The sequence below is a fragment of the Taudactylus pleione genome, unplaced genomic scaffold (assembly GCF_031769625.1).
Source record: "Taudactylus pleione unplaced genomic scaffold, aTauple2 ptg000223l, whole genome shotgun sequence".
Taxonomy (NCBI): domain Eukaryota; kingdom Metazoa; phylum Chordata; class Amphibia; order Anura; family Myobatrachidae; genus Taudactylus; species Taudactylus pleione.
Window position 1 is genome coordinate 4,051,463 of NW_028284625.1, and position 24,104 is coordinate 4,075,566.

Consider the following 24,104-nt stretch of genomic DNA (forward strand, 5'->3'; position numbering starts at 1 on the left):
GACATAAAGGAAATCCCAATTATAGAGAGGGAGTGGCATATAAAAAATTATCTACAATATGTAATCAGTGCCAATATAATGTGTCCAAGTGTAAATGAGATTATGTGAAACAGTGTAATGAAAGAACTAAATGATAATAAATGAACACGTGAAGTGCAGTGTTTATTACAAAGAAAAATGATTATTCTTAATATAAAATTGTGATGTAATTGTTGGACATAAAAAATAAATAATGTGCAGGTGTAAATGGATCAGTGAGAATTAGATAATAGCAATGTAAACTGTGAGTGAAAAACAGTGTCTAAGAAAGAGTTATAAAAAATATTATAACAAATTTCATAAAAAATACCACAAAACCATACTCATAAAATATATAGATAGGGCTCTGTATTTGCAACTGTCACTTAAAGACACTCCATTGATTTTTTTCATTTAGTCCATGGGGACTAATGGTGTTTAGTTCAAAAATCAACCGAGCTTCCACTTGTAGTAGTTTCCCTGCTCGGTCTCATCATATATGACTCTTTTAGCATCCAAATTATTGGTAAACACACAATCAAACAATGTATTTATAAATAATTTGTTTTTCCAAATATATGTTAAATACAGTATACTCCTAATATCTGTTTGCAGGTTTTGCAATGCTACCACAGAAAAGGTAAAAAGACACAGTCCTTTTTTAGATTATCACAAAGCAAAGTTTAATTTAAGCAACCCCCTGTTTACATTGTTGCCAAACAAGTGAGATGCTATCACCAGTGGATTTGGATCTATTTGTTTAAGCAGCAGGGCTTCAGAGGAAACAAAACACCTCCCATTTTTGCATTCCTTAACTTAGATTTCGAAATAATTCCAGTAAGGGGAGTTAATTCAGAGATTAAAAGCAATTCCAGTCTGTGTTCTCAAACACTTTGGCATTAACTGAGGCAGAAGAAGCAACCAGCATACAGGATCAAATGCACCAGTAGTGATTTTATAAAATGTATTTACTGGAATACTTCTTTCTGCTTACAGCTGCTTTATACTACACTGCAGGTAAGACATTTAGAAATGTTTTGTATTTAGTCACTTATTTTTGTTTTACTGATACATCTTTAAAGTGAAAAAGTTTTTCTATTTTGTAACAAATTGTTTTGCATCAGTGACTATTTAGTAACTGTATTTCAGGTGGATACATGAAGATAGCTGTTTCATGCTATTAATATTATAAATACAGATAAGAAAGATTGTCTAGACACTCAGAGGCATGTTCATCAAGCTAAATGGGTCCGTTTTACATGCACACAGAGTAGTTTCTGTTGTAGTAACAGACCCATTCAGCATTGCTGAAATGCAGAAGATATTACTGATATTGCACAGCACAGTTTCGTTGTGCCTCACATCTCCATACAATAGTATGGGGACCTACATTCATTGAGCTCTGAAAACTGTAGTTTGATTGCAGGAACAGATGTCATCTTCAGTCCCCAGAGACCAAGTCCTTCTTATGGGAAGCAGGTCTGGGTTGCAAAAGTAATCCTCCATCCTCTCTGACCCTGTGCCCCTTCTGACAGTGCATATTCGGGAACTCATTATCGCATGTGCAGTAACAAAGCAGGGTCAAACCTGGCAATGTGTAATGTTTTGCCACTACTTAATAGCGCCAAAAGCAGTGTAATAGCAGCACTCCCAAAGACATCTGGTTTTTGGAGCAGCTGTCCCAACACCAGAGCAAGATTGAATTGCTCTGGTAGTTAAATATCCACTGTCGCAGCTCATGGCGAGTTGGATATTAAACCAACATGAGTCAATCGAGGCAAAATTATGAATTTGCTCCCAATTAATGTGTGTGTGTGGGGGGGGGGGGGTATGCGGAATCTGGCAAAGTCCAAACAAACAATCTTGTCTCAAATATGCACGTATGAAACAGAAATTATCCAGACAAACCCATTATTATACAGTGTAACAAATGCAAATAGTATACTGTTTAATTATGTAAAGAAATGTCACAGATTAACAGGTTATTGTTTTTTTTATTTCATTTATATAAATATTTATTGTTTGAAACTTAGCGAAGAGCACAACAGATTTATAATACTATTTAAGAAAATGAAATCTAAGTAGTAGGCATTGCTTAGTAGATAGATCTGAAAGGCAGGAATTTTTAACTATAAGGTTGGTTAAGATGAGGAATTATTTATCACATTAGTGGTGATGACAAATTCCCGAACATGATTTAAAAATTAATTCGATGTATTCCTTACAATAAATTGTTTCTGTAACAATATGTAGAGGACATTATGAGGATGTGGGTGATTCAGTATAAAATTCAAAGGAAATATGTCAATAAGAACAAATATGTATTTGATTTAATAACTTTGAAAGGAAATGTGTACTGTAGTGAGTTGTGAATTTTGTTATTTAAAACAAAAAACTTAAATGCTATATTGCATCTTCTATTAACAATTATTTAAATAGAAACATTGCGATGAGGCACCATTTTGTCTTGCAACATAACTGCTGGAATAATTGTTTACTTAGATGGACAAAATTTAGAGCATTTTTGTTTAAATCTTTGCTAATGATATTAGTTGCACTTTTTATGTTACAATAGAGATACAACAGCAGGACCAGGGCCAGTGCTGGGTTTCTATGCACCCTAGACAAAGTTTGACACACCTATAGATGCCAAGACACTTGGCACAAAGAGACTGACTTCCAGCAGAATTATAGGTACTGTTTCGATGTTGGAACCTTTGGAAGTATTATAAATGAAGGTATATTTACAAAAGTTCAACTACGGTAAATTTTAGATTTTGGTGATTTTGCATTTGAATTTGATCATCAGAACGTACTACAGTCAAAATCGAATGTGAAATCAAATATAAAAACTGAATCCCCTTCAAAATCGAATATCACCAAAACATCGGTACTTTTACATAGACAAACATAGGATCCGCTGATTTACTAATATTCAAATTGAAAATCGAACAGAAAATTGAACACAACATACCCAAAATAATAGACCTGCTTCATGATGGTGATTAGCTTAACTTGTGTGATACGTTTATGAAAATGTAAAAAAAAAAGAAAAAGAATGATGTGGGGACCCCCACAAAAGCATAACCGGCAATGGGCTGTGTGAGCCATTCCGGCCTGTGAAAATACAGGGAAAAAAAGATGTAGGTGTCCCCCATATTTTCAACAACTAGCATCAAGCTCCTGAGCCAGTCCTGGTTGTGAAAATACTGTACAAAAAAATACATATGGGTCCCACGTATTTTCAACAACAAGCACTGGGCTCTTAATAGCAGGGGTCAGGGCCATAACTTGGGTAGTGTGACCCGTGCCATGGCACAGGGCTCCACATGGCAGGGGGCACTGTTTGGGTCTGTCAATTTTCCTGTTTATTATCATTCTCACTTGTAGCTTCCTCTTCTCTTATCCCCAGCATCTCCTGGCCACCCCTGTCTGTTCCCTGGCCCATCCCCATGAGGCCGTGGCCCTTTGTTGGGTGCACTATCTTATGTTCCTATTTGAAAAAGGGGGGGTGCCAATGCTCCTTCTTTCCAAAAAGTCTAGTTACAGCTCTGGTAGGGGTGTAATGCCACAGCCAGGGGACATACTTGATGGGGTCCCCTGGCTAAAGTATTAATCACCCCAGACTAGTCAGTCAAGGTTGGGGATTCCTGAGGAAGTGGAGACCCCTCCAATAAAGGGTTCCTTCCTCTACAGGTCCCCACTGGCTGAGGCGTAAGGCCGGGACTATCCCCATAACCCTGGAGGGTCAGTGTGAGGTTGATAGGTGTTCAAAATAGAATTAAACTAACATTGTTTATTACAATAGGTCCCAACAAGTCTCATCTGCATGCCGGTACTTGTAGAACCACAAGGACATTAAAGGACCGCTGGTACCTATATTCCGCCTGTAAAGAAAATGTAATTAATTCAAATAAAGACAGTACTTACGCACCATTGAAAGTAACATTTTATTATATATACTCACATTTACACTATACTCACTTTTACCCTGGTGTTTGGTATTCTTGTCCAACTCACCTTTGCCCTGATGTTCGGTCCTCTTGTCCAGTAGAATCCCGCTGACATTTGGCACAGGTTAGACCAGTAAGATCCCTGGGCATTGAAAAAAACAAACTGCTCTCTCCCGATCAAAATTGGACACTGAAGAGATGTATTTGTAATATACACATACAGCTTTTCTCTACAAGTGAAAGGACCCACAAGGTTTCCTGCACTTGTAAGACTGCCAGCTACTTTAGTAACTGGTCTTTGATTGGCTCTGACTGGACTGGCTATCAATCAACAGCCAAGTCGCTGATTTGCCTGTTTGTCAGCCAATCAGTGGACTGGCTGTCAATTGATAGCCAGGCCACTCACCACCAATCAGCGGTCAGTACCAACATGCGGGGGAGGCTTGCTGGGATCTATTTTCCCCATGTAAAAGAAAATATTAGTTTAATTCTATTTTTTACACCAATAAACCCTGCACCTGCCACCCAAGGGTTCAGGGGATAGCCCCAGGCTTCAGCTCCAAACTGGGGTTACCTGTAGAGGGGGACTCTTTTATTGGGGGTGTCCCCACTTCCCCAGGTAGCCCTGTGCCTGGCCTCACTAGTGTGGGGTGATTAATGCTTTCACTGGGGGATCCCATCAAGCATGTTCCCTGGCTGTGGCATTACACCCCTGCTAGTATAAGCCCGGTGCTGGTAGATGAAAATACGGGCCTCCCCTACATATTTTTTACAAATATTTTCACAAACAGGACCAGCTCAAGAGTCTGGTGCAGGTTGTTGAAAATATGGGGGACCCCTACATCTTTTTTTCCTTGTATTTTCTCAACCATCACCGGCTCATGCAGCCCAGTGCTGGTTGTGCTTTTGGGGGAAGATGCCATGTCATTTATTTTTTATTTCTGTATGCTTTCATATACATAACACATATGAAGCCTGTTAAAATCATGAAGCAGGTTTATTACTTTGGGGATTTTGTGATTGATTGTATATTGGATCTTATAGAAGATTTTGAAATGAACACCCAAAACTGAACTTGAAATCACTAATCAAAATAAAACAACCTTGAATTCTATTTTGAAATAGAATTCAAAATCGAATTGTAGGAAATGTGGGATTTTGACAGTGGAATCTAAATTTAATTTGATTCGACTTCAGGTTAGTTAATTTGAATCTATAATCAAATACAAAATCAAATTTTTGTAAATATACCCCCTGGGCTTGTAATTTAACCATTGATGGAGCAATCCATCGTGGGAGCTTTGTACAGTATAAGCTATTTAAAAATGAATAGTATATAGAAAGAAGGTGTCTGCGCTGATGTCAGTATAAAAACACAGTACTTATTAATAATAACAATTATATTTAATATACATATAAAATGAACTGCAGTTCAATAAATAAACAAATAGATATATTCACACCATTGTGTAAGCCTATGATAAATTCCTAAAATCCTTGAGAAAAAAGATATTAATCTCAAGGTAGAAGTATCTATATGCGAACAAATGGACTGGGGTTCCAATATGACAAGGTCTCAAAAATAAAAAAGCACAAATATAGACACAAAATAATGATCACCAACAGTAACTGTAAGCGACCAGATGAATATTCCAATGTGACAAAGTCTATAGAATGAGCACAGATGCAGTCATGTATTGTATGATCACAAACAGTGACCCAGATGGTAAGCAATATCGCAGCAGATATGTCATATGGTGGAACGCTGATATTTGAGCCAACCGCTCCTAAACAAAGTCACAATGTGGTCACCAGTCCTGATGCTCGTATAGGGGAAACCAGGCTTCCCAAGGCTTACCCCACTGTGAGTTATCCAGACAAGCTGAAGGCAAAGGTAAGTGTAGTCACGCCGCTCCAGCGGCTCCCGACTGATGACTGGAGTAGCAGTGAAAAAAACCAGATGCAGGCGGCTCAGCGCTGCGTGTGAGCTCCAGGTGAACGGCTTGAAATGATCGTGGGCTTCCACGTGTGTGGCAATCAATGAGTGTGTGACATGCAATCACATACACTGATGAACAGAGCCATGTAGACCTGCTGGTAACTTGTATGTAGATAAAACCCACAATAGGTATATGAAATGCAGTTCACAGAATCCTTGATCCTGATGCGTTTCTCCCCTATTGCAGGGGTTTTTTCAAAAGGCAATAGGGGAGAAACGCGTCAAGGATCAAGGATTCTGTGAACTGCATTTCAAATACCCATTGTGGTTTTTTCAAAAGGCAATAGGGGAGAAACGCGTGAAGGATCAAGGATTCTGTGAACTGCATTTCATATACCCATTGTGGCTTTTATCTACATACAAGTTACCAGCAGGTCTACATGGCTCTGTTCATCAGTGTATGTGATTGCATGTCACACACTCATTGATTGCCACACACGTGGAAGCCCACGATCATTTCAAGCCGTTCACTTGGAGCTCACACGCAGCGCTGAGCCGCCTGCATCTGGATTTTTTCACTGCTACTCCAGTCATCAGTCGGGAGCCGCTGGAGTGGCGTGACTACACTTACCTTTGCCTTCAGCTTGTCTGGATCACTCACAGTGAGGTAAGCCTTGGGAAGCCTGGTTTCCCCTATACGAGCATCAGGACTGGTGACCACATTGTGACTTTGTTCAGGAGCGGTTGGCTCAAATATCAGCGTTCCACCATATGACATATCTGCTGCGATATTGCTTACCATCTGGGTCACTGTTTGTGATCATACAATACATGACTGCATCTGTGCTTATTCTATAGACTTTGTCACATTGGAATATTCATCTGGTCGCTTACAGTTACTGTTGGTGATCATTATTTTGTGTCTATATTTGTGCTTTTTTATTTTTGAGACCTTGTCATATTGGAACCCCAGTCCATTTGTTCGCATATAGATACTTCTACCTTGAGATTAATATCTTTTTTCTCAAGGATTTTAGGAATTTATCATAGGCTTACACAATGGTGTGAATATATCTATTTGTTTATTTATTGAACTGCAGTTCATTTTATATGTATATTAAATATAATTGTTATTATTAATAAGTACTGTGTTTTTATACTGACATCAGCGCAGACACCTTCTTTCTATATATTTTCTCTTGGGAGGGTATTCTGCAGGAATCCCTTTGGTGTCAGCTGCAGGTGTCGGTATCAGACATTATTCAAGTAGAAAGTGCACCATAATATTTTTTAAAAATGAATAGTGCCTAATAAATCCATCAATGAAATATACACTTAAATTAATGTAGCTAGAGAAAACTAGCCTAATTCTGAGCCAGATTTATTTCTCTGATGCTTTCTTGTCAGAGTGTCATGGGAGTTGTGTGGACTTGTAGTTAAATTTCCATGCTACTCTGAGTCATGTGTATGGAAAAGGAAAGCCTGTTTCTGATGGATCTCTCGTACTTAGTATGGGGCTAGTGTAAGAGTCAATACAAATGATGATTATTGCTGCTTTTGATGGAAAAACAGTGGGTAGATCAATTTACTGAATAAAGTCAAATGTAAACCTGCAGTAGCCCTTGCATTAGCATAAGGTAGTAAATCTGGCTTTCATTGCTTCAAGCTAAAACAACCACTTTGTATGAAATCCAATAAGATATATTCAGACCGGGAGTTCAAAATCTTAGCCCTCCATATCAAAAATAAATATGGATTTAAAAATGAGAGAGATGCAATAGTGTATTATCCCTGAGGTATGGCTAATGCAATAAAAAGGATCATATGCAATGTACCTGGGATAATCTTGGCTTGATCCAGGGGTGGATGCATTTAATACATTGGGTGTAAGTATCTAATGTTTTAAATCTACACATGAATCAGAGAAGCACTGCACAAGCATCCCGATGGCTACTGCAGGATGACACAGATTGGAATTGCAAGGAAATCTATACAATTCCAATAGGTGTTCCGTGGCAGTGACAGGGGATGGCTTTCGTCTGTATGCATGTTGGGGACATGTCAGCATCAGGGACTGTGTTGAAGATACAGTTCCACTTGCACTGGCAGCAATGTACAATAGGTTTGCTGTAATGTTTGATTGTGTGGTTGATGTTTGCTAGATTGTGCAACTAGTTGCACATTGCTCCAGATTTGAGCCGTAGTTGATGGGCTTCTAAGTAGACAGCCCATCGGCTGAGGCTTTAACAGTAATTCACCACAGGGTCTGCATTAGCATCCACCCAGGAGTGTTTTAAGTACATACCCATCACATGATGCAAAACTTTCATTCTCAACCCTGCAGATGGCTCTGCCTCCTCAATCATGTCCCCAAGAAAGAGAGGAGGAGAGCAGTTGGGGAAGGGCATCCATGTAGGTTTCACAGTGAACTTCAGCGCTGTGACGGTGTGAGAGCCCAGGTGCCATGGAAATTCAAGTGTGATGTTATGTGTCAACGTGGGGTTGGCTATAGCGGCAGCTGTGACTGATAAGACCCACAGCCATCACCAATGCCATGTAAAATAAGGATGTCTCTTTCAGAGACATAATTTTTTTTGCTGAGGAAACTATGTGGTTCCCTCTAAAGCTATCTAATGGTAGCACCAACCATGAGCAGAGCTGTATGGTTTGTGCTTGGTGTACTGAATAATATGTTGCTAATTTTGATCAATTCACATACTGGTCTACAGTTTAAATTTCTCCACATATTTTTTACATGTTTTTTTATAAAAATGATAGTTGATACAGAACACTTTCATTAATAAAGAAATGTATGCCATTTTGATATAGTATTGCTTACAGTGAGACATATTACCACAGCTGATAATGCTAAACTAAAGTTATTATTATTATTATTATTATTATTATTATTATTATTATTATTATTATTATGATTATTATTATTATTTACTTATATATTGCCAGCAAATTCTATAGTGCTTTACAATTTGGAACAAAATAACTAGACTAACATAGAGGGTAAGAGGGCCATGCTCACAAGCTTACAATCTATAGTATAGTAAATATTATTTATTTTGGCTTAGATACTGTATATGAATGCATAGAAATGTAAAATAATAAAAAAATAAATATTAAGAACATTCAAGTAACATAAATTACAGGAAGTGATCAAGGAGATAATAGAGCCCAAAGGCCAAATCTGTGTTTGTTGCATAGAAGGAGAAGCTGTACAATAGGGTCAAAAGCAGCCAAATGGTCAAGCAGGAGGAGAATATATACATCTGTATGGTGTTAAGGTGACAGAAACATATTTGCAAAGGTTTGAGCAGGAATAGAAGGGAGAAGGCAAGCAGGGGTGCAGAGAGGGAGGGGAGCAGGTGCTATTTACTATTTCACTGATCATATACCCCCCCCCCCGAATTTGCCCCTGCTGAAGAGCACACAGTGTCCCCCTGTAGAGCGACACTGCAAATACTTGTTTTTTTAAGTATGCTTGGCTATGCCTCCTTAGATTAGGTCTTGCTGTCCGAAAGTACCATGGCCCAGAGCAGTTCTCTACCGCCCTCAAGGCAAGAGAAGACAATATAAACAGGTCTCACTGGTAGACTAGTGATGAATGCAATTGAGAGGTAGTTGTAGATAGATAGAGGCAGGGTCAAGGGAAGGTTTGTTGTGGACAGGTGAGACAAGAGCATATTTAAGTGATATTAGGAAAGGCAGAGGCTGAAGCTGTACTGTAGGCTAGCTTCAGATAGGCATTGTGAGGGAGAATGTAGAGAAGGTGTAATCAGATGGGGTCAAGATGGCAGTAAAAAGGGGATGGACGACAGAGGAGTTTTGCAGACAGATCTAGACTAGCAGATAGGACAGAATAAAAGTAAATGTGGAGATGTAGTTAAGGTTTGTAGAACTGCAGGTGTGCAATGGGTGGTTATTTAAATCATAAGTAGGAGTAGTACATGGTTTGCATATAAGTTAAGGTCTGGAGTTGGGACAGATGTTCCCAAAAGTCAGGTGAACTGAGTGAGAAGAAAGACTTTTTAATGAGACATACAGTATTAATAGCATAACAGTGACTTAGTAGCGGCCATGATAATACTGCATTAAGTATATTACTGGTGATAATAATGTACTATTTTAATCTCATAATTTAATAACCACGTAAAAATGTCAACTTGCTGTGCCCTTCAACAGATGTCTACATCGACAGAGGAATAGGATGGTTATGTTCCTGAGTGATTTTCTACCTCATAATATCAGCAGTCAGGAGTATGTAGCAGGGTCAAGTTCCTGGTGCCATGGCTTGCACCAACAAGAATGGTGTTTGTACAATAGCACTATAGTACTATCACATTGTTACTATGGGCTATATTCATTTCTATGCCCCATATACCTTACAATATTTTGGTAGCTGTTGGGGTGTGGGATACCATATTACTGGAGCAATACCCATGATCCCTAACACTAGCAGTTACACTTCAAATTAGTAGCAGCATAACTTTACAGACCCAGAAGGGTTAGTTAACATGCATGACCTAAGTTCATGCATACACTTGGAAAGTGACATGAGTAGAGGGATCTGATGGAATCCCTCTTCTAAACTTCCCCAGCTTTCCAATAGAAGGAGCTGGGCTCTGGGAACCAACTCTATCTGAATATGATATAGGTTCCAGCAGTCAAACTTTGAAAACTTAAATTTTCTGAATTTGCTGAATGAAGGTCCCCATATGGGGACTACAGAAAGTATCTGGGTAGCTAGATGAGCAACACATTTCTGTGTATGGAGTACTGGAGTAATGAATGAGTATTTTCACTTACATTAAGAGATGATAAATGGGTCCCTCTATTATGTCACTGAGGATATTCGAAAGGTCACAAGGCCTGCATCCTACCGGTGTACATAATGTTTCATGATAAAAGCACCCAGTTCGGGCCATATATTTGCATACTGCTGTGCCACATGATAATAACACATACATAAATATATATAAGCTGAGAGACAACTCACCTAAAGGTACCCCAGAGACCTCCAAATAACACAACAGGAACCATGACACCCTTCCAATGCTGGTTACTTCTATGCCTCTCAGAATAGAAATACAAAATAGTGGTTGCTCAGATCAACCTAAAGGTGCCTACAAACTAGATGATATTTTACATGATTCACCCGATTTCGATGCATCGGAACAACAAATAGTGTAAACTATGTCCAAATCATGACTGTCCACTCACGATCACGATGCCAATGAGAGTACCAGCAGGTTGTACATCGCATCTTCAGATCTTGCCTGCTGCAGGTAAGATCTGTCAATCTTATACACGATTCGGTGGCATATCGTACAGTGTTTATGCCTGTATGATATGTCTTTCAGATCTGCATATGATTCTTGCGGGCATGGATCAGGAAGATCCATGTGCAAACATGAAGACACAGATGCATGGATCTTCGTCCATGCATCTATGTCTTAAAAATGAATAACCTGTGAAAAAAAAACCCAGTGTGGCTCCTTCCCCAAAAGAGCAACCAGCCCCGGGCTTTATTGATCCAGTGCTGGTTGTGCAAAATACAGGGGACAAATGATGTAGGGGTCCCCCATACATAAGCACAACCAGCACTGGGCTAGTCAGAACCAGCCCTGGTTGCCAAAATATGGGGGACAAACAAGGTAGGGGACACCATATATAGCGCAACCAGCACTGGGCTCTTATCTGGTCCTGGTTCTGTAAATACAGGGGAAAAATATGAATAGGGTCCCCCAGTATTATCCAGATCCAGAATTGGACTTTTTCTAGTGGGGGGCTAATGCCACAGCCAGGGGAGCCCTTTCACTGGGTCCCCCAGCTGAAGCATTAACCCTGACTGCTAGTCAGCCCAGGCTGGGGTTCCCTGTGGAGCTGGGGACCCCCCCAATAAGGGAGTCCCCCTCTCCATGGCACCCCAGACCTAGGCTGATAGCCCAGGGCTATCACTGGCACCATTGGAACAGTGGCACTGGGTTGATAGTGTAGTGTGATGTAAAATAATAGATGATAGAATATTGTCTTTTGCTTTAGAACTACAGGTCCCAGCAAGCCTTTCCTGCATGCTAGTACTTGGAGAACCACAAATACCAGCATGCTGGGTATTATGGGCCCACTGATACTTGTAGTTCCGCAGCAAAAGTAATATAAAAATAAACACAGGACACACACCACACAAAGTAAAAGTTTATTAAACATACATGCACACACATGTACACACACATGTACGCACACTATCTCACATACTCACCTATGTATCCCTGAAACCCATCACGTTCCCTTGTTCAGTAGAATCCATAGGGTACCTGTATAAACAATTATCCATACTCACCATCTCCTATGCGAAGTTCGTGTCTTCTTCAATTCATTCCAAAGTACGCATCCCCAGACTTGGCAAAATAAAAACCCAAATATCGCGGACCCATCATATAGGGATGGAACTTACCAAATGAGAGCTCAGCCCCAGGATTTAACTATGGAAACCCCGCCACTGAGCATTCATTGGCTGAGAGAGGTGTGCCTTCCATCTCTCAGCCAATGAATGGTTGCGTTCAGGATCTGAAGAGGGGGACCCCTTTAATGGGAGGAGTCCCCAGCTCCCCAGGTTCACCAGGTTGGGCTGACTAGCGGGGCTGTGGCATTAGTTCTTCGCTAGTAAAAGTCCGGTGCTGGTTCTAGATAATACATGGGGACCCTATTCATTTTTTCACCTGTATTTTCAGAACTAGGACTGGATCAGATGCCAGTGCTGGTTGCGCTAAATGTGGAGGACTGGCAACACTGTTTACACAGGTTTTCATGTTTTAAACACAGCAGCATGGACGGGTCTCACTGATCCCGTCCGTGCATCTGTGTTTATGTTTGTACAGACAGATGCATGCATCACGGATACCCCTGTATTTGCAATCATCTGTCTGCTATCCTACACAATCTAAAGATCTGCAAATCTTTATATTGTTAATAACAGATCTTATGACACATCATGCAGCTTTTGCTGCACATTGAGTCCTGGACTGCAGGGAGCTGCCGGGGAGAGTTCAATGGAAATTGCTCATGATATCGCATTGTGAAAACATCGTCTAGTCTGTAGGCACCTTAATAGTTTCTCGCAGGTGCTTCTAAAAGGGAGGGTTTACTCAGGACTAGAAAACAATAAAAAAATATAATAATTAAAATGTTTCCTTTAGCACACTGAAAAACAGCAAAAATACTTAAATACTACATGATAACAGAAATTCATACATTTGCAAATATATTGTTAAGCACAGGGGTGTTTCTAGAGAGGGGAGGCCCGTGTGCAGTCTCCGACATGGCCCCCTCCTCTCCCTCTGGCAGCCGGCTATGCATTGAGCGAGCGAGGCCAGCCCCGCCCTTACATACTCTAGGCACTAGAGTGTGCCCAGAGTTTATAGTGCATGCACAGGTCTCCAGGAAAATGGCCGTGGCAGCCATTTTCCCTGTACTGCGCATGAAAGGTAAGTTTTATGGGTGCAGGGTGTGCGATGTGGGCCCCCCTAGACCCAGGGGCCTGTGTGCCCCGCACACCCTGCACCCATTATAAATATGCCCCTGGTTAGGCACCATGCATTTGCCCAGAGTTGGTGCTATTATCATTATCATGTAGCATTAGGGATGCCAGTACAGAGAAACCTTGACGCGGCCTGGTATTTAACCATTTATTGCAAATACTGTATATGCAACACAGATCTCTGAATTTCTATCATCATGTAGTATTCAAGTATTTGCAGTGTGCTGGAGGGAACCTTTTTTTTTGTAGTCCGGAGTAAACCACTCCCTTTACAAGCAACTGTGAAAAATGTTAGGTTGTTCTGAGCAACCACTATTTTGTATGGCTATGTAATGTCTGAGTTTTTCACATGTAACTTATACAAATACACCTGACCAACAAAAATGTATTAAGCACTACTGAAATATGTGGTCCATTGCTGCCATCTTGTGGATATGCATATTTTTACTTTGCAAATATTCAGACTACTTAGGGCCCTTTCATAGATGTGTAAAAATTACAGCTACAGTATCTTTAATTCAGTTTTAAGCTTTTCTCTACCACCGTAACCCCAAACCACCCATCTTCCCCTTATATAATGATAAAATATGCACTTTTAATATTTCATACAGTATCTTACAACATTTGGGAGGAGGAAACCTGGAGTTCATACACACTTGTTAAATGCACACACAAAAAGGTGGCATTGCTGCACATTGTGGGCCTGATTCAGAGACGGACGCGCTTTTTTAAAAAATTTTGTGCGCCCTCCTGGCCGCTCGCATAGCTGTGGGTGACCACCCACAGCTATTGCGAGTGGTCAGGATGATGGTCGCGATGGTCAGGACCATCGCGACAATCGGGCTTGCGACTAGACCCTTGTGGTAGGGTCTCGTGGCAGCGAGCCCCAGAGAGCTTCTGGCTCTAACAGAGCTGGAAGCTCTCCCACTGACATCACTTGTGATGTCAGTGGGGCCATCCACAAACGGCAGGCGTTCGCTTGGGAAAACCTCCGTTTGTGAAGCCATACCCTGGCCACGCCTACCAAACGGGACAAGCTGTCACTCACCATTGACAGCTCGCCCCCTTTGGTGCGAGACCCAGAGCGACGGAGTACCTGTCGCTAGCCGGGTCTCGCGCATGCGTACAACGGAGCCGGCTCCGTAGTGCGCATGCCCAGTTGGCAAACATAGACCCGATTGCGAGCACTCAGTGCTTGCGACCGGGTCTGAATCAGGGCATACTAAGGGCATAGCAGCTGGTGAGAGAGAGTGACCTCCAAAAATTTCCCACACATGAGATACTGTGGTCCATGGGTGTGACAGTTTGGGTACTTCAGTTACATTTGGGTACTTCTTTGATTTGCTGATACTTTGTTTTCTCAATGTTTATTTGCTGACCAGCTGTGTTTGGTTCGCTGTTTAAACCTAGTAATACTCTTGGTGCATTTAATAAACAGCATTAAAAAATAAAATTGCAGATTTATTTTATAAATATGCATAAAGTCTATGTTAACAGTATAATGTTATTATGTGTAAATCTGCAATGGTAAATGAACACATTCTACCTTTATAATGATCTATCTGAAACCCTCCATATTTTGTAAGGAATTAATGCTGTTTAAAGTAACATTCATTTTCTATAATGTACTTTTATTTGCGTGTTTGAACAGATCTATTATGAAAAATGTGCATTTTCCTTATACATTATAAATCACCAGGGACTATAGATTATTATTGCTTCCCCATATGTATTAAAAGGCAGTCAGAGGAGAAATCAGATATTTCTTTATCCCTAATAAAGTCACCGCCATAGCCAGCTACTGTATGTCAGCAAAGCATGCTGGCAACTTATCAAACAATGAAAAGCTGAACTCTGGGCCTGATTCAGATATGCTCGCAAGTGCTTGTGTGCTCGCGAGCGGGTCGATGGTGTGCTTTGCATATTCGCACCGGCCGCACTGCGCGTGCGCAAGCCCCTAAGCGAGAGAGAAATTCTCTCGCTCCGTGGCTCACTACAAAAGGGGCGGCTGTCAATGTAGATTGACAGCTCGCCCCTTTTTGCAGGCGTGGCGGGGAGGTGGCATCACAAACGGAGGCATTCCCATGCGAACACCTGCCATTTGTGGTTGGCCCCACTGACATCACCAGTGATGTCAGTGGGAGAGCTTCCGGCTCTATTAGAGCCAGAAGCTCTCTGGGGCTTGCGGCCACGAGACCCTACCATAAGGGGCTCGTCACAAGCCCCGATGGTCGCGATGTTCTTGACCATCACGACCATCATCCTGGCCGCTCGCAATAGCTGTGGGTGATCACCCACAGCTATGTGTAATAAACTACTATTACTTACAGATGTGAAGAATGTTTCAGTAAATGTAAGAAAAGGGAGTTCATTTGAGTAAATCCGACTTCTGTAGATTAACAATTTTGCTTTTATTCCAACAAACTGTCACACGTTTACAATACAATTGGTATGTGACTTCAACCAACAATAACAGAATTCAGAAATTACTTTCAGTTGACATTAATTCACATAAATAAGCGCAAACACCTTAGTATATATTATTTGACAGGAACTGGACCGGAAGCCGCTTGGGCGGCTGTCCTCCCGAACCCTGTAAGCTGCAATGGTTAGTACATTGAACATCATATGAAATCACATAACATTGGACACTCAGTAAATATCAACTCTATATATGGCCATTTACTGAACTTATCTTGAGCTACAGTCATTTATCTATTAGTCTAACCTTATAAATATATCTAAACTGGTATATGAGCTCACTACTTTAGTAACAGTCCAGCGCTATTCTCACTTTTATGCATGCAACGTTGCCCGGGTTGATGACTCTGACGGAGGCTATTTTATATACTAGATAAGACCATGTTCTTGGTTAGGAGTTGCAACTTATCCAATCTCAATTTTATGGTGCATACACACGGTCAGATTTTTCCTTCAGATATGAACGATAACGATTTAAAAATCGTTCAGTCGTTCATATCTGAAGGAAAATCTGACATATCTGACATGCCTGAACGATGGACGATCAACGATGCGCGTTCCCGTTTGTCAGATAACGATATCTGACATCTGATGGGTTTGCAGTCAGACTTGGACGATTCCATTCATTTTAATGCAGTCAAAAATCGTTCAAATCGTTCAAATCGTTCAAAACTTTGGTAAAATCATTCAAATCATTCAAATCGTTCAATCGTTCAGTCGTTCATCTGACAAATCTGACAAGTCTGACAAATCTGACCGTGTGTACGCTCCATAAGTCTCCATTGTGCTATTTCTCTCTCTATCTCCACTGTTGTAGCAATTTGGCTGGCAGTATTTCTTAATAGGGTGCCTTCCAGTATTACTAGTCAGTACTGAGGGGAGTGGCTCTGGTACTATAAAGGTAGATGGTAGTTAGCTGCAGTCTTATGGACTTAAGGCTCACAGTCTACCTGCTGACTGATTGTCTGAAGCTTTCACAATGGGTTCGGTGTCTCCATCTGCAGATTATTGCGACTCTGGCTGCCGACTGCTGCCAGGTAGGTGTGCAGGTCTTGTCCTCTTTGTTACCTCAGGACTGCAACTGCCAACTGCAGCTCCCTGACAACTGACACCTGCCTGACACTGGTCATGTGACCTGCTGCTCCTGACCTCTTCAGCTGCTGTAGAGACTACTGGGAATTCTCTGCCTATATAATGCCAAGTCGGACATTATAACTCACATAGTGGGGTATTACATATGCGAGCGGCCAGGAGGCCGCACAGAAAAAAAACCAACGCCCAGATTTAGTGTGAACGCTCTTTCAGAGCATCCAGCCCTGAATCAGGTCCTCTGTGACACTAGTCAAGCAACACATAATGCCATCTAAGGATGCCATTATGCCTAATCACAATACTGCTGCCACCTCCAAATGCTCCTAGTGCTTGTGTGTCACACATTTGAGTCCTAGTCCCTGTTGAGGAAAGGGGGGGGTTTAATGTGATGTTTCCAGCACCCGCCTGCTATAGTCCATGGGGGAGGGTGCATCTTCTTGTGCTGTGTGAATGTATAATAAATGAACGTCTGTGTGTGTGTCTGTATGTGGTGTCAGTAAGTGTGTGCGCCAGTAAGGGATATTGGTCATTAAGTGGTATCTTTCAGTAAATGGTATCTGTGTCAGTAGGTGTGTTTGTGTCACTAAGTTGTTTGTGTCCCTGTAAGGAGTATCTGTCAGTAAGTATGTATGTATAAAAATAAAAATGTGCCAATATGTGGTGTCAGTAATGGGAATCTATCAGTATGTGGTATCTGTGTCAATAAGTGTGTGTGTGTCAGTAAGGGTTTGTGTCAGTGACATCTTGCTTAGGGCTCCATGAGGTCTTATTCTGGCTCTGGTGGCTGGCATTCTTACCTGACTATTTCCTGCAAGTGCAGAACATGGGTGACACCATCTTGGTTGCAGTTACATGACTGACTTGTCCAATCAAGTACATCCAAACATGGCCATCTGCCACTCTCAGTCTATGGACGCAAAGTGCACCCTTTTTAAACCCAGAGCAGTGCTAAGAAGATGGCCAGAACAACTTATTTCTGTTGAGATCAGTACCCTGGTTCCTGGCTCCAGCAGGACTCTGCATCTAATTCACTCATCAATCTCCTGCATTGCTATTCAGCATTCTGTATCTAATTCGGACATCAGTCCCCTGCTTTGCTATTCTGCATCTGATCCAGCCATCAGTCTCTGGCATTGCAATTCAGCATTCTGCATCCAATCCAGTCATCAGTCTCCTGCTTTGCTATACAGCATCCAGGATTCATAGCCAGCCCCCAGTAATACTACTGTATTCTTTGCTTGTACTGGTGGATGTCCCACAGCACTCAATACCATGACCACCTGCAGCCTAATACCATTCATGCACAGCAGTCAGGGCCTGATTCAGAGCTGCTCGTAAGCGGCCGCTTGTTCGCTCCGAGCGATGTTCGCACATCTGCACATGCGTATGGGTCGTAATGCGCATGCGCCAACCAGGCATTGCGGTCAGAAATCGTGCGCTCATAAAATAGCGAGGGCTGCTAATTTGAGTGACAGAATGAGGCATTTTTGGGTGGTAACAGGGGAAGTTGCTTGAAAACGGGGAGTGGAGATCCGAACGCAGGCGTGCCAAACAGTCAAAATGGGCATTTAATGGGTGTGCATATTTAACAAAGCTACGTCATCGACCACGTCACTTGGTTGTCTTTTAGCCTGAACTGCTCGCAGTGATTGCGGGAAGTAAAACCTTCCACAAGCACTGCGAGCAGTTCAGACGCCTTTCGATGTACTCGATTAATCTAATAAATAGCTGAAATGACGTATGATGCGAATGGCCAAGGGGCGTCTTTACAAAATAGCGAGCGCATGTAAAACATTTCCATATTACTCTGGTCAGTGCATTTTGACAGTTCAATAAACAAACTGTTACTGGAAAGAAGCTATTATATAGCCGCTTTGTAAGTGCTCGCACACTCCAAAATCGTACATTTGATGGTAGTCTTTCAAAAACCATATAGTTGGGATGACTAGGGTCAGCTAAAATACTTCTAGCTCGCTTTAGTACTCTACTGTCATAGAGAACTTGAATTTGGGGCAATTTCACACCAACTATCCTACTCGCAGTCTTGACCACGCGTTCAAGGACACCCCGATCAGCAGCAGAACAATTTCTGAACCATGTAATAATCCCATAGGTCAGGACGCTCTCTATTATACGCTGATAAAAGCATAGGAGTGTCTATGAACTCAAACACTTTGTACATGCTCGCACACTCATAAATCGTACATTTGATGGTAGTCTTTCGAAAACTATATAGTTGGGATGACTAGGGTCAGCTAAAATACTTCTAGCCCGCTTTATTACTCTACTGTCATAGAGAACTTGAATTTGGGGCAATTTCACACCCACTATCTTACTCGCAGTCTTGACCACGCGTTCAAGGACACCCCGATCAGCAGCAGAACAATTTCTGAACCATGTAATAATCCCATAGGTCAGGACGCTCTCTATTATGCACCGATAAAAGCATAGGAGTGTCTATGAACTCAAACAAGCTGACTTTAGTCTCCGCAGAAAAAAAAGGCGTTTCGCTACAAGTGTAGAATTTAGAGACCATGTCAGGTCCTTCAAGATATGAACTCCCACCAGTTTCAGCAAGACTTCCCCAGAAACATATCCCCCTAACTCAACCACTTGGGGCCTGTCTGTCAAAAAGTTCAAAACCCAATTGCACAGTTTCCCATTTAGGCCTAACTGAGAAAGCTTTGAAACCAGCCATAGCACCCAGTTCCTAAATTTCCAGCAGCCGGACACTGCTCTACTACAATCTAGTCCAGAACTCCTACTGTCTGACTTTATCATGCAACTGACACTCTCTCCAGTGAATCTACAATGTTTTATAATAAACCCATGTGTGTATTCCAAAGCATGTGTGTATTCCAATGAGCACACAATTCTGTGAATTAGCAGCTCCACCATTTTGTGAGTGACAGCAATAACATTCTATTAGAGTGTTGAATCTGCAGTTAACCACAGGGTGTGATGGCATACCATATCTGTATTGCGCAAGGAACACGTCCATTAAGGCATCAGCCTTAATGATCATAATTTCATTGCTTTTTGAAGTTTGAGTGGCAGAAAATCAATAGGTTTTGTGAATTTTCAGATCATGTCTAAGCAGCCTTAATGGGACATGTGAAACCATAAAGTTTTTTGTCTATGGAATTTCATAGCTTTTTTAAAATGTATTAACTATCAGGGTTTGGATGAGCAAACCGGGCCACCTGCAGGGGAGCAGGGCAACAAAATGGTACACTAACGCAACTGGAACAGATGACAGCACACAGGAGGTTGGTTTGGGAGGTACAGAGTGTGAGATGGCTGTAGGCGTGTGGGGTAGCGGCAGCAGTGGTGGTGCAGAGCAGTGTCAGTGGTGCAGTGCAAATGGGGCATCAGTGGGTGACAGATGGCTCACTGGTAGTGCGTATGCACATGAGAAAATCAAATCAATAAGTCACAGATGGACGAATGCAGCAGTGAGATCTATGCATCTATGTTAAAAATTGAATGTGTAAAAAAATAAAAGCATAGCCCCGCCCCCCCAACAAAACAATAAGCACTGGGCTTTGGAGCCCCAGTACTGGTTGTGCTAAATACAATGACATAGGGGTCCCCTGTATTAAGCACAACCAGCACAAGGCTTTTCAGAACCTGTCCTGGTTGCCAAAATATGGGGGACAAATGACTTAGGGTCCCCTGTATTTAGCGTAACCAGCACAGAGCTCTGATCCGGTCCTGGTTCTGGAAATGCAGGGGAAAAAATGCATAGAGCCCTCCTGTATTTCTCAGAACCAGCACCGTACTCCTTCTAGTGGATGGGGTGATGCCACAGACAGGGGAGCCCTTTCACCGGGCCCCCCAGCCACATCATCACCCCTGACCACTAGTCAGCCCAGGCCAGGGATCCCTGGGGAGTTGGGGACCCCCCCAAGAAAGAGGTCCCCTTCCACAGGCCACCCCAGGCCCAGGCTGAGAGCCCGGGGCTATCCCCAGCACCCCTGTGTGGTGGGTGCTGGGTTGATTTGTGTTGTGTGGTGCATATGAATATATAAATATTGTCTTTTGCAGTAGTACAACAGGTTCAAGCAGGCATCCCCTGCATACTGGCACTTGAAGAACCACAAGTTTAAGCAGATGGGGCACTAAGGGCCTGCTGGTACCTATAGTACCCCTGCAAAATAAATCTTAAAATAAAACAGACACCATTTTTTAAATTTTTTTATTTAGCTGTACCTTCACCTGGGGGGTGGCAGCCTTAAGCTCTTTTTCATGGCTGCCACTCCCCCAGGACTTCTATGGCATCTTCACCTTTAAGCTCTTTATCCTAGCCATCGCCCATCCAGGGCTTCCCGGCATCTTCTGTCTTCGGCAGCTCTTCTCTGCTGCCTCCCCGCTGCCAAATGAGTGCACGCCAACTTGCGCTGGCAGTATTTAAGCCAGCCGAGGGGGCAGGGTGATGACATCGCGAGCCGTGATTGGCTCGCAGCGGCCATCTTTGAATGTCCAAAATGGTGAGGCGCCATTTTGGAAAAGGGCACGCTCGGTTCTTACCATTGAATTCAATGTTGAGAACCGCATATTGGCTGAGAGGCGGAAGGCTCGCCTCTGTCAGCCAATGAGCACTCCGCACTGGGATTTCTGGACTGAAATCCCGCAGCGGAGTAGTCATTCGGGTAGTAGTGTCCTTAGAGGACACTTCTAATGTCCGTGGGCTCGGGAAATGCGTTTTTTTTTTGCCAAGACCCAGGATTTGCCTACTTTGGTATGAAGAGGACAGATCTACGCATAGGAGGAGGTGAGTATGGAATTTTTATTACAGGTATACCATTGAATTACCTACTGGACAAGAGGACAGATTGGCTTCAGGGATACAAGGTGAGTATGTGAGATAGTGTGTGCATGTCTGAGTACATGTGTGTCTGCATGTATGTTTTAATAAAATTATACTTTTCTACAGTGTGTGTTGTGTGTTTTTTTTATTATTGCTTTTGTTGTGGAACTACAGCTACCAGTACACCTGTAATGCCCCGCATGCTGGTACTTGTGGTTCTCCAAGTACCAGCATGCGGGGAGGCTTGCTGGGAACTGTAGTTCCACAGCAGAAGCCAATATTTATATTTTCAAATGCACCACACTTTACATAATCAACCCAGCACCCACCACCCAGGGGTGCTTGGGATAGACCCGGGCTCTCAGCCTGGGCCTGGGGTGGCCTGTGGCAGGAGACCTCTTTCTTGGGGGCGTCCCCAACTCCCCAGGGATCCCTGGCCTGGGCTGACTAGTGGTCAGGGGTGGTGCTGCAGCTGGGGGGCCTGGTGAAAGTGCTCCCCTGGCTGTGGCATCACCCCTCCGCAAAAAGGAATCTGGTGCTGGTTCTGAGAAATACAGGGGGGCCTTATGCATTTTTTTCCCTGTATTTCCAGAACCAGAACTGACTCAGAGCCCTGTGCTGGTTTTGCTAAATACAGGGGACCCCTACGTCATTTGTCCCCTGTATTTTGGCAACCAGGGCAGGTTCTGAAAAGCCAGGTGCTGGTTGTGCTTAATATGGGGGACCCCTACATCATTTGTCCCCTTTATTTAGCACAACCAGTACCAGGGCTCCAAAGCCCGCTGCTGTTTGTTTTTGGGGGGTGGGGCCACACCATTTTTTTAATTTATTTTTTATTTTTAAACAGAGGCAGCCAGTCCTGGCTGTGCTTAAATGCAGTGGACAAATGACATAGGGGTCCCCCGTAAGTTGTGCAACCAGCACTGGGCTCTGATCCAGTCCTGGTTCTGGAAATACAGGGGAAAACATTAATAGGGTCCCCCTGTATTCTCCAGGACCAGCACTGGACTATTTCTAACGGGGGGCTGATACCACAGCCAGGGGAGCCCTTTCACTGGGACTGCTAGTCAGTCCAGGCCAGGGATTCTTGAGGGGCTGGGGACCACCCCAATAAAGGGGTCCCCCTCCTCAGGGCACCCCAGGCCTAGGCTGATAGCCCGGGGCTATCCCCGGCACCCCTGGGTGGTGGGTGCCCGGTTGATTGTGTGATGTGGAGCATTTTAAAGAATATTTTCTTTTGCAGGCGAAATATAGGTCCCAGCACCCCTTCCTGCTTGCTGGTACTTGGAAAACCACAAGTAACAGCATACTGGGCATTAGGGCCCACTGCCACCTGTAGTCCACCTGTAAAAAAAAATATTAAAATAACACAACACACTTTGACATTGTAATATTTTATTTTACAGGTCTTCACCTGGGGGACAGCGGCCTTTAAGCTTTTTTATGTGGCCACCACCACTCCAGGGCTTAGGCCTCTCATGGCTTCCGTGTCTTTGCCTAGTGGGCGGCAGCCTGTGTTAGCTCTTTTTCATGGTTGTCTCCCACTAGGAATTCTGGAGTCTTCGCCTGGTGGGTGCCAACTCACTAGGGATTTGGTGTCTTCACCTAGCAGGTGCCAACCCACCAGGGCTTCGACGTCTTCACCTAGAGGGCGACAGCCCATGTCAGCTCTTTTTTGTGGCTGCCGCCCACTAGGACTTATGGCATCTTTGCCTGGTGGGCACCAACCCGCCAGGGCTTTGGTGTCTTCACCTAGTGGGCACCAACCCGAAAGGGCTTCGGCGTCTTTGCCTGGCTGGAACCAACCTGCCAGGGCTTTGATGTCTTCACCTAGTAGGTGGCAGCCTGTGTCAGCTCTTTTTGATGTCTGCCTCCCACTAGGACTTCTGGTGTCTTCGCCAGGAGGGTGCCAACCCACCAGGGCTTTGGCATCTTCACCTGGCAGGCGCCAACCCACCAGGGCTTCGACATCTTCACCTAGTGGGCAACAGCATGTGTCAGCTCTTTTTTGTGGCTGCCGCCCACTAGGACTTATGGCGTCTTCACCAGGTGGGCACCCACCCGCCAGGGCTTTGGTGTCTTCACCTAGTGGGCTGCAGACTGTGGTAGCACTTTTTCATGGCTGGCTCCCACTAGGACTTCTGGTGTCTTCACCTGGTAGGCGCCAACCCACCAGGGCTTCGGCATCTTCACCTAGCAGGTGCCAACCCGCCAGGGCTTCGATGTCTTCACCTAGTGGGTGACAGCTTGTGTCAGCTCTTT

At 43.1% G+C, this 24,104-nt stretch overlaps 1 protein-coding gene across 4 annotated transcripts in view; it reads left to right on the forward strand.

The window, feature by feature from the left end:
* The first annotated feature begins 921 nt into the window (after nucleotides 1-921).
* CFH (complement factor H) overlaps nucleotides 922-24,104 on the forward strand; it is a 695,946-nt gene continuing 672,763 nt past the window's right edge. For all 4 annotated transcript variants that reach the window (XM_088478854.1, XM_088478855.1, XM_088478856.1 and 1 more), the window contains exon 1: nucleotides 922-1,035. In XM_088478854.1, coding sequence (XP_088334980.1) covers nucleotides 981-1,035 — 55 coding nt within the window. In that variant the 5' untranslated portion in view covers nucleotides 922-980. The remainder of the gene's footprint in view (nucleotides 1,036-24,104) is intronic.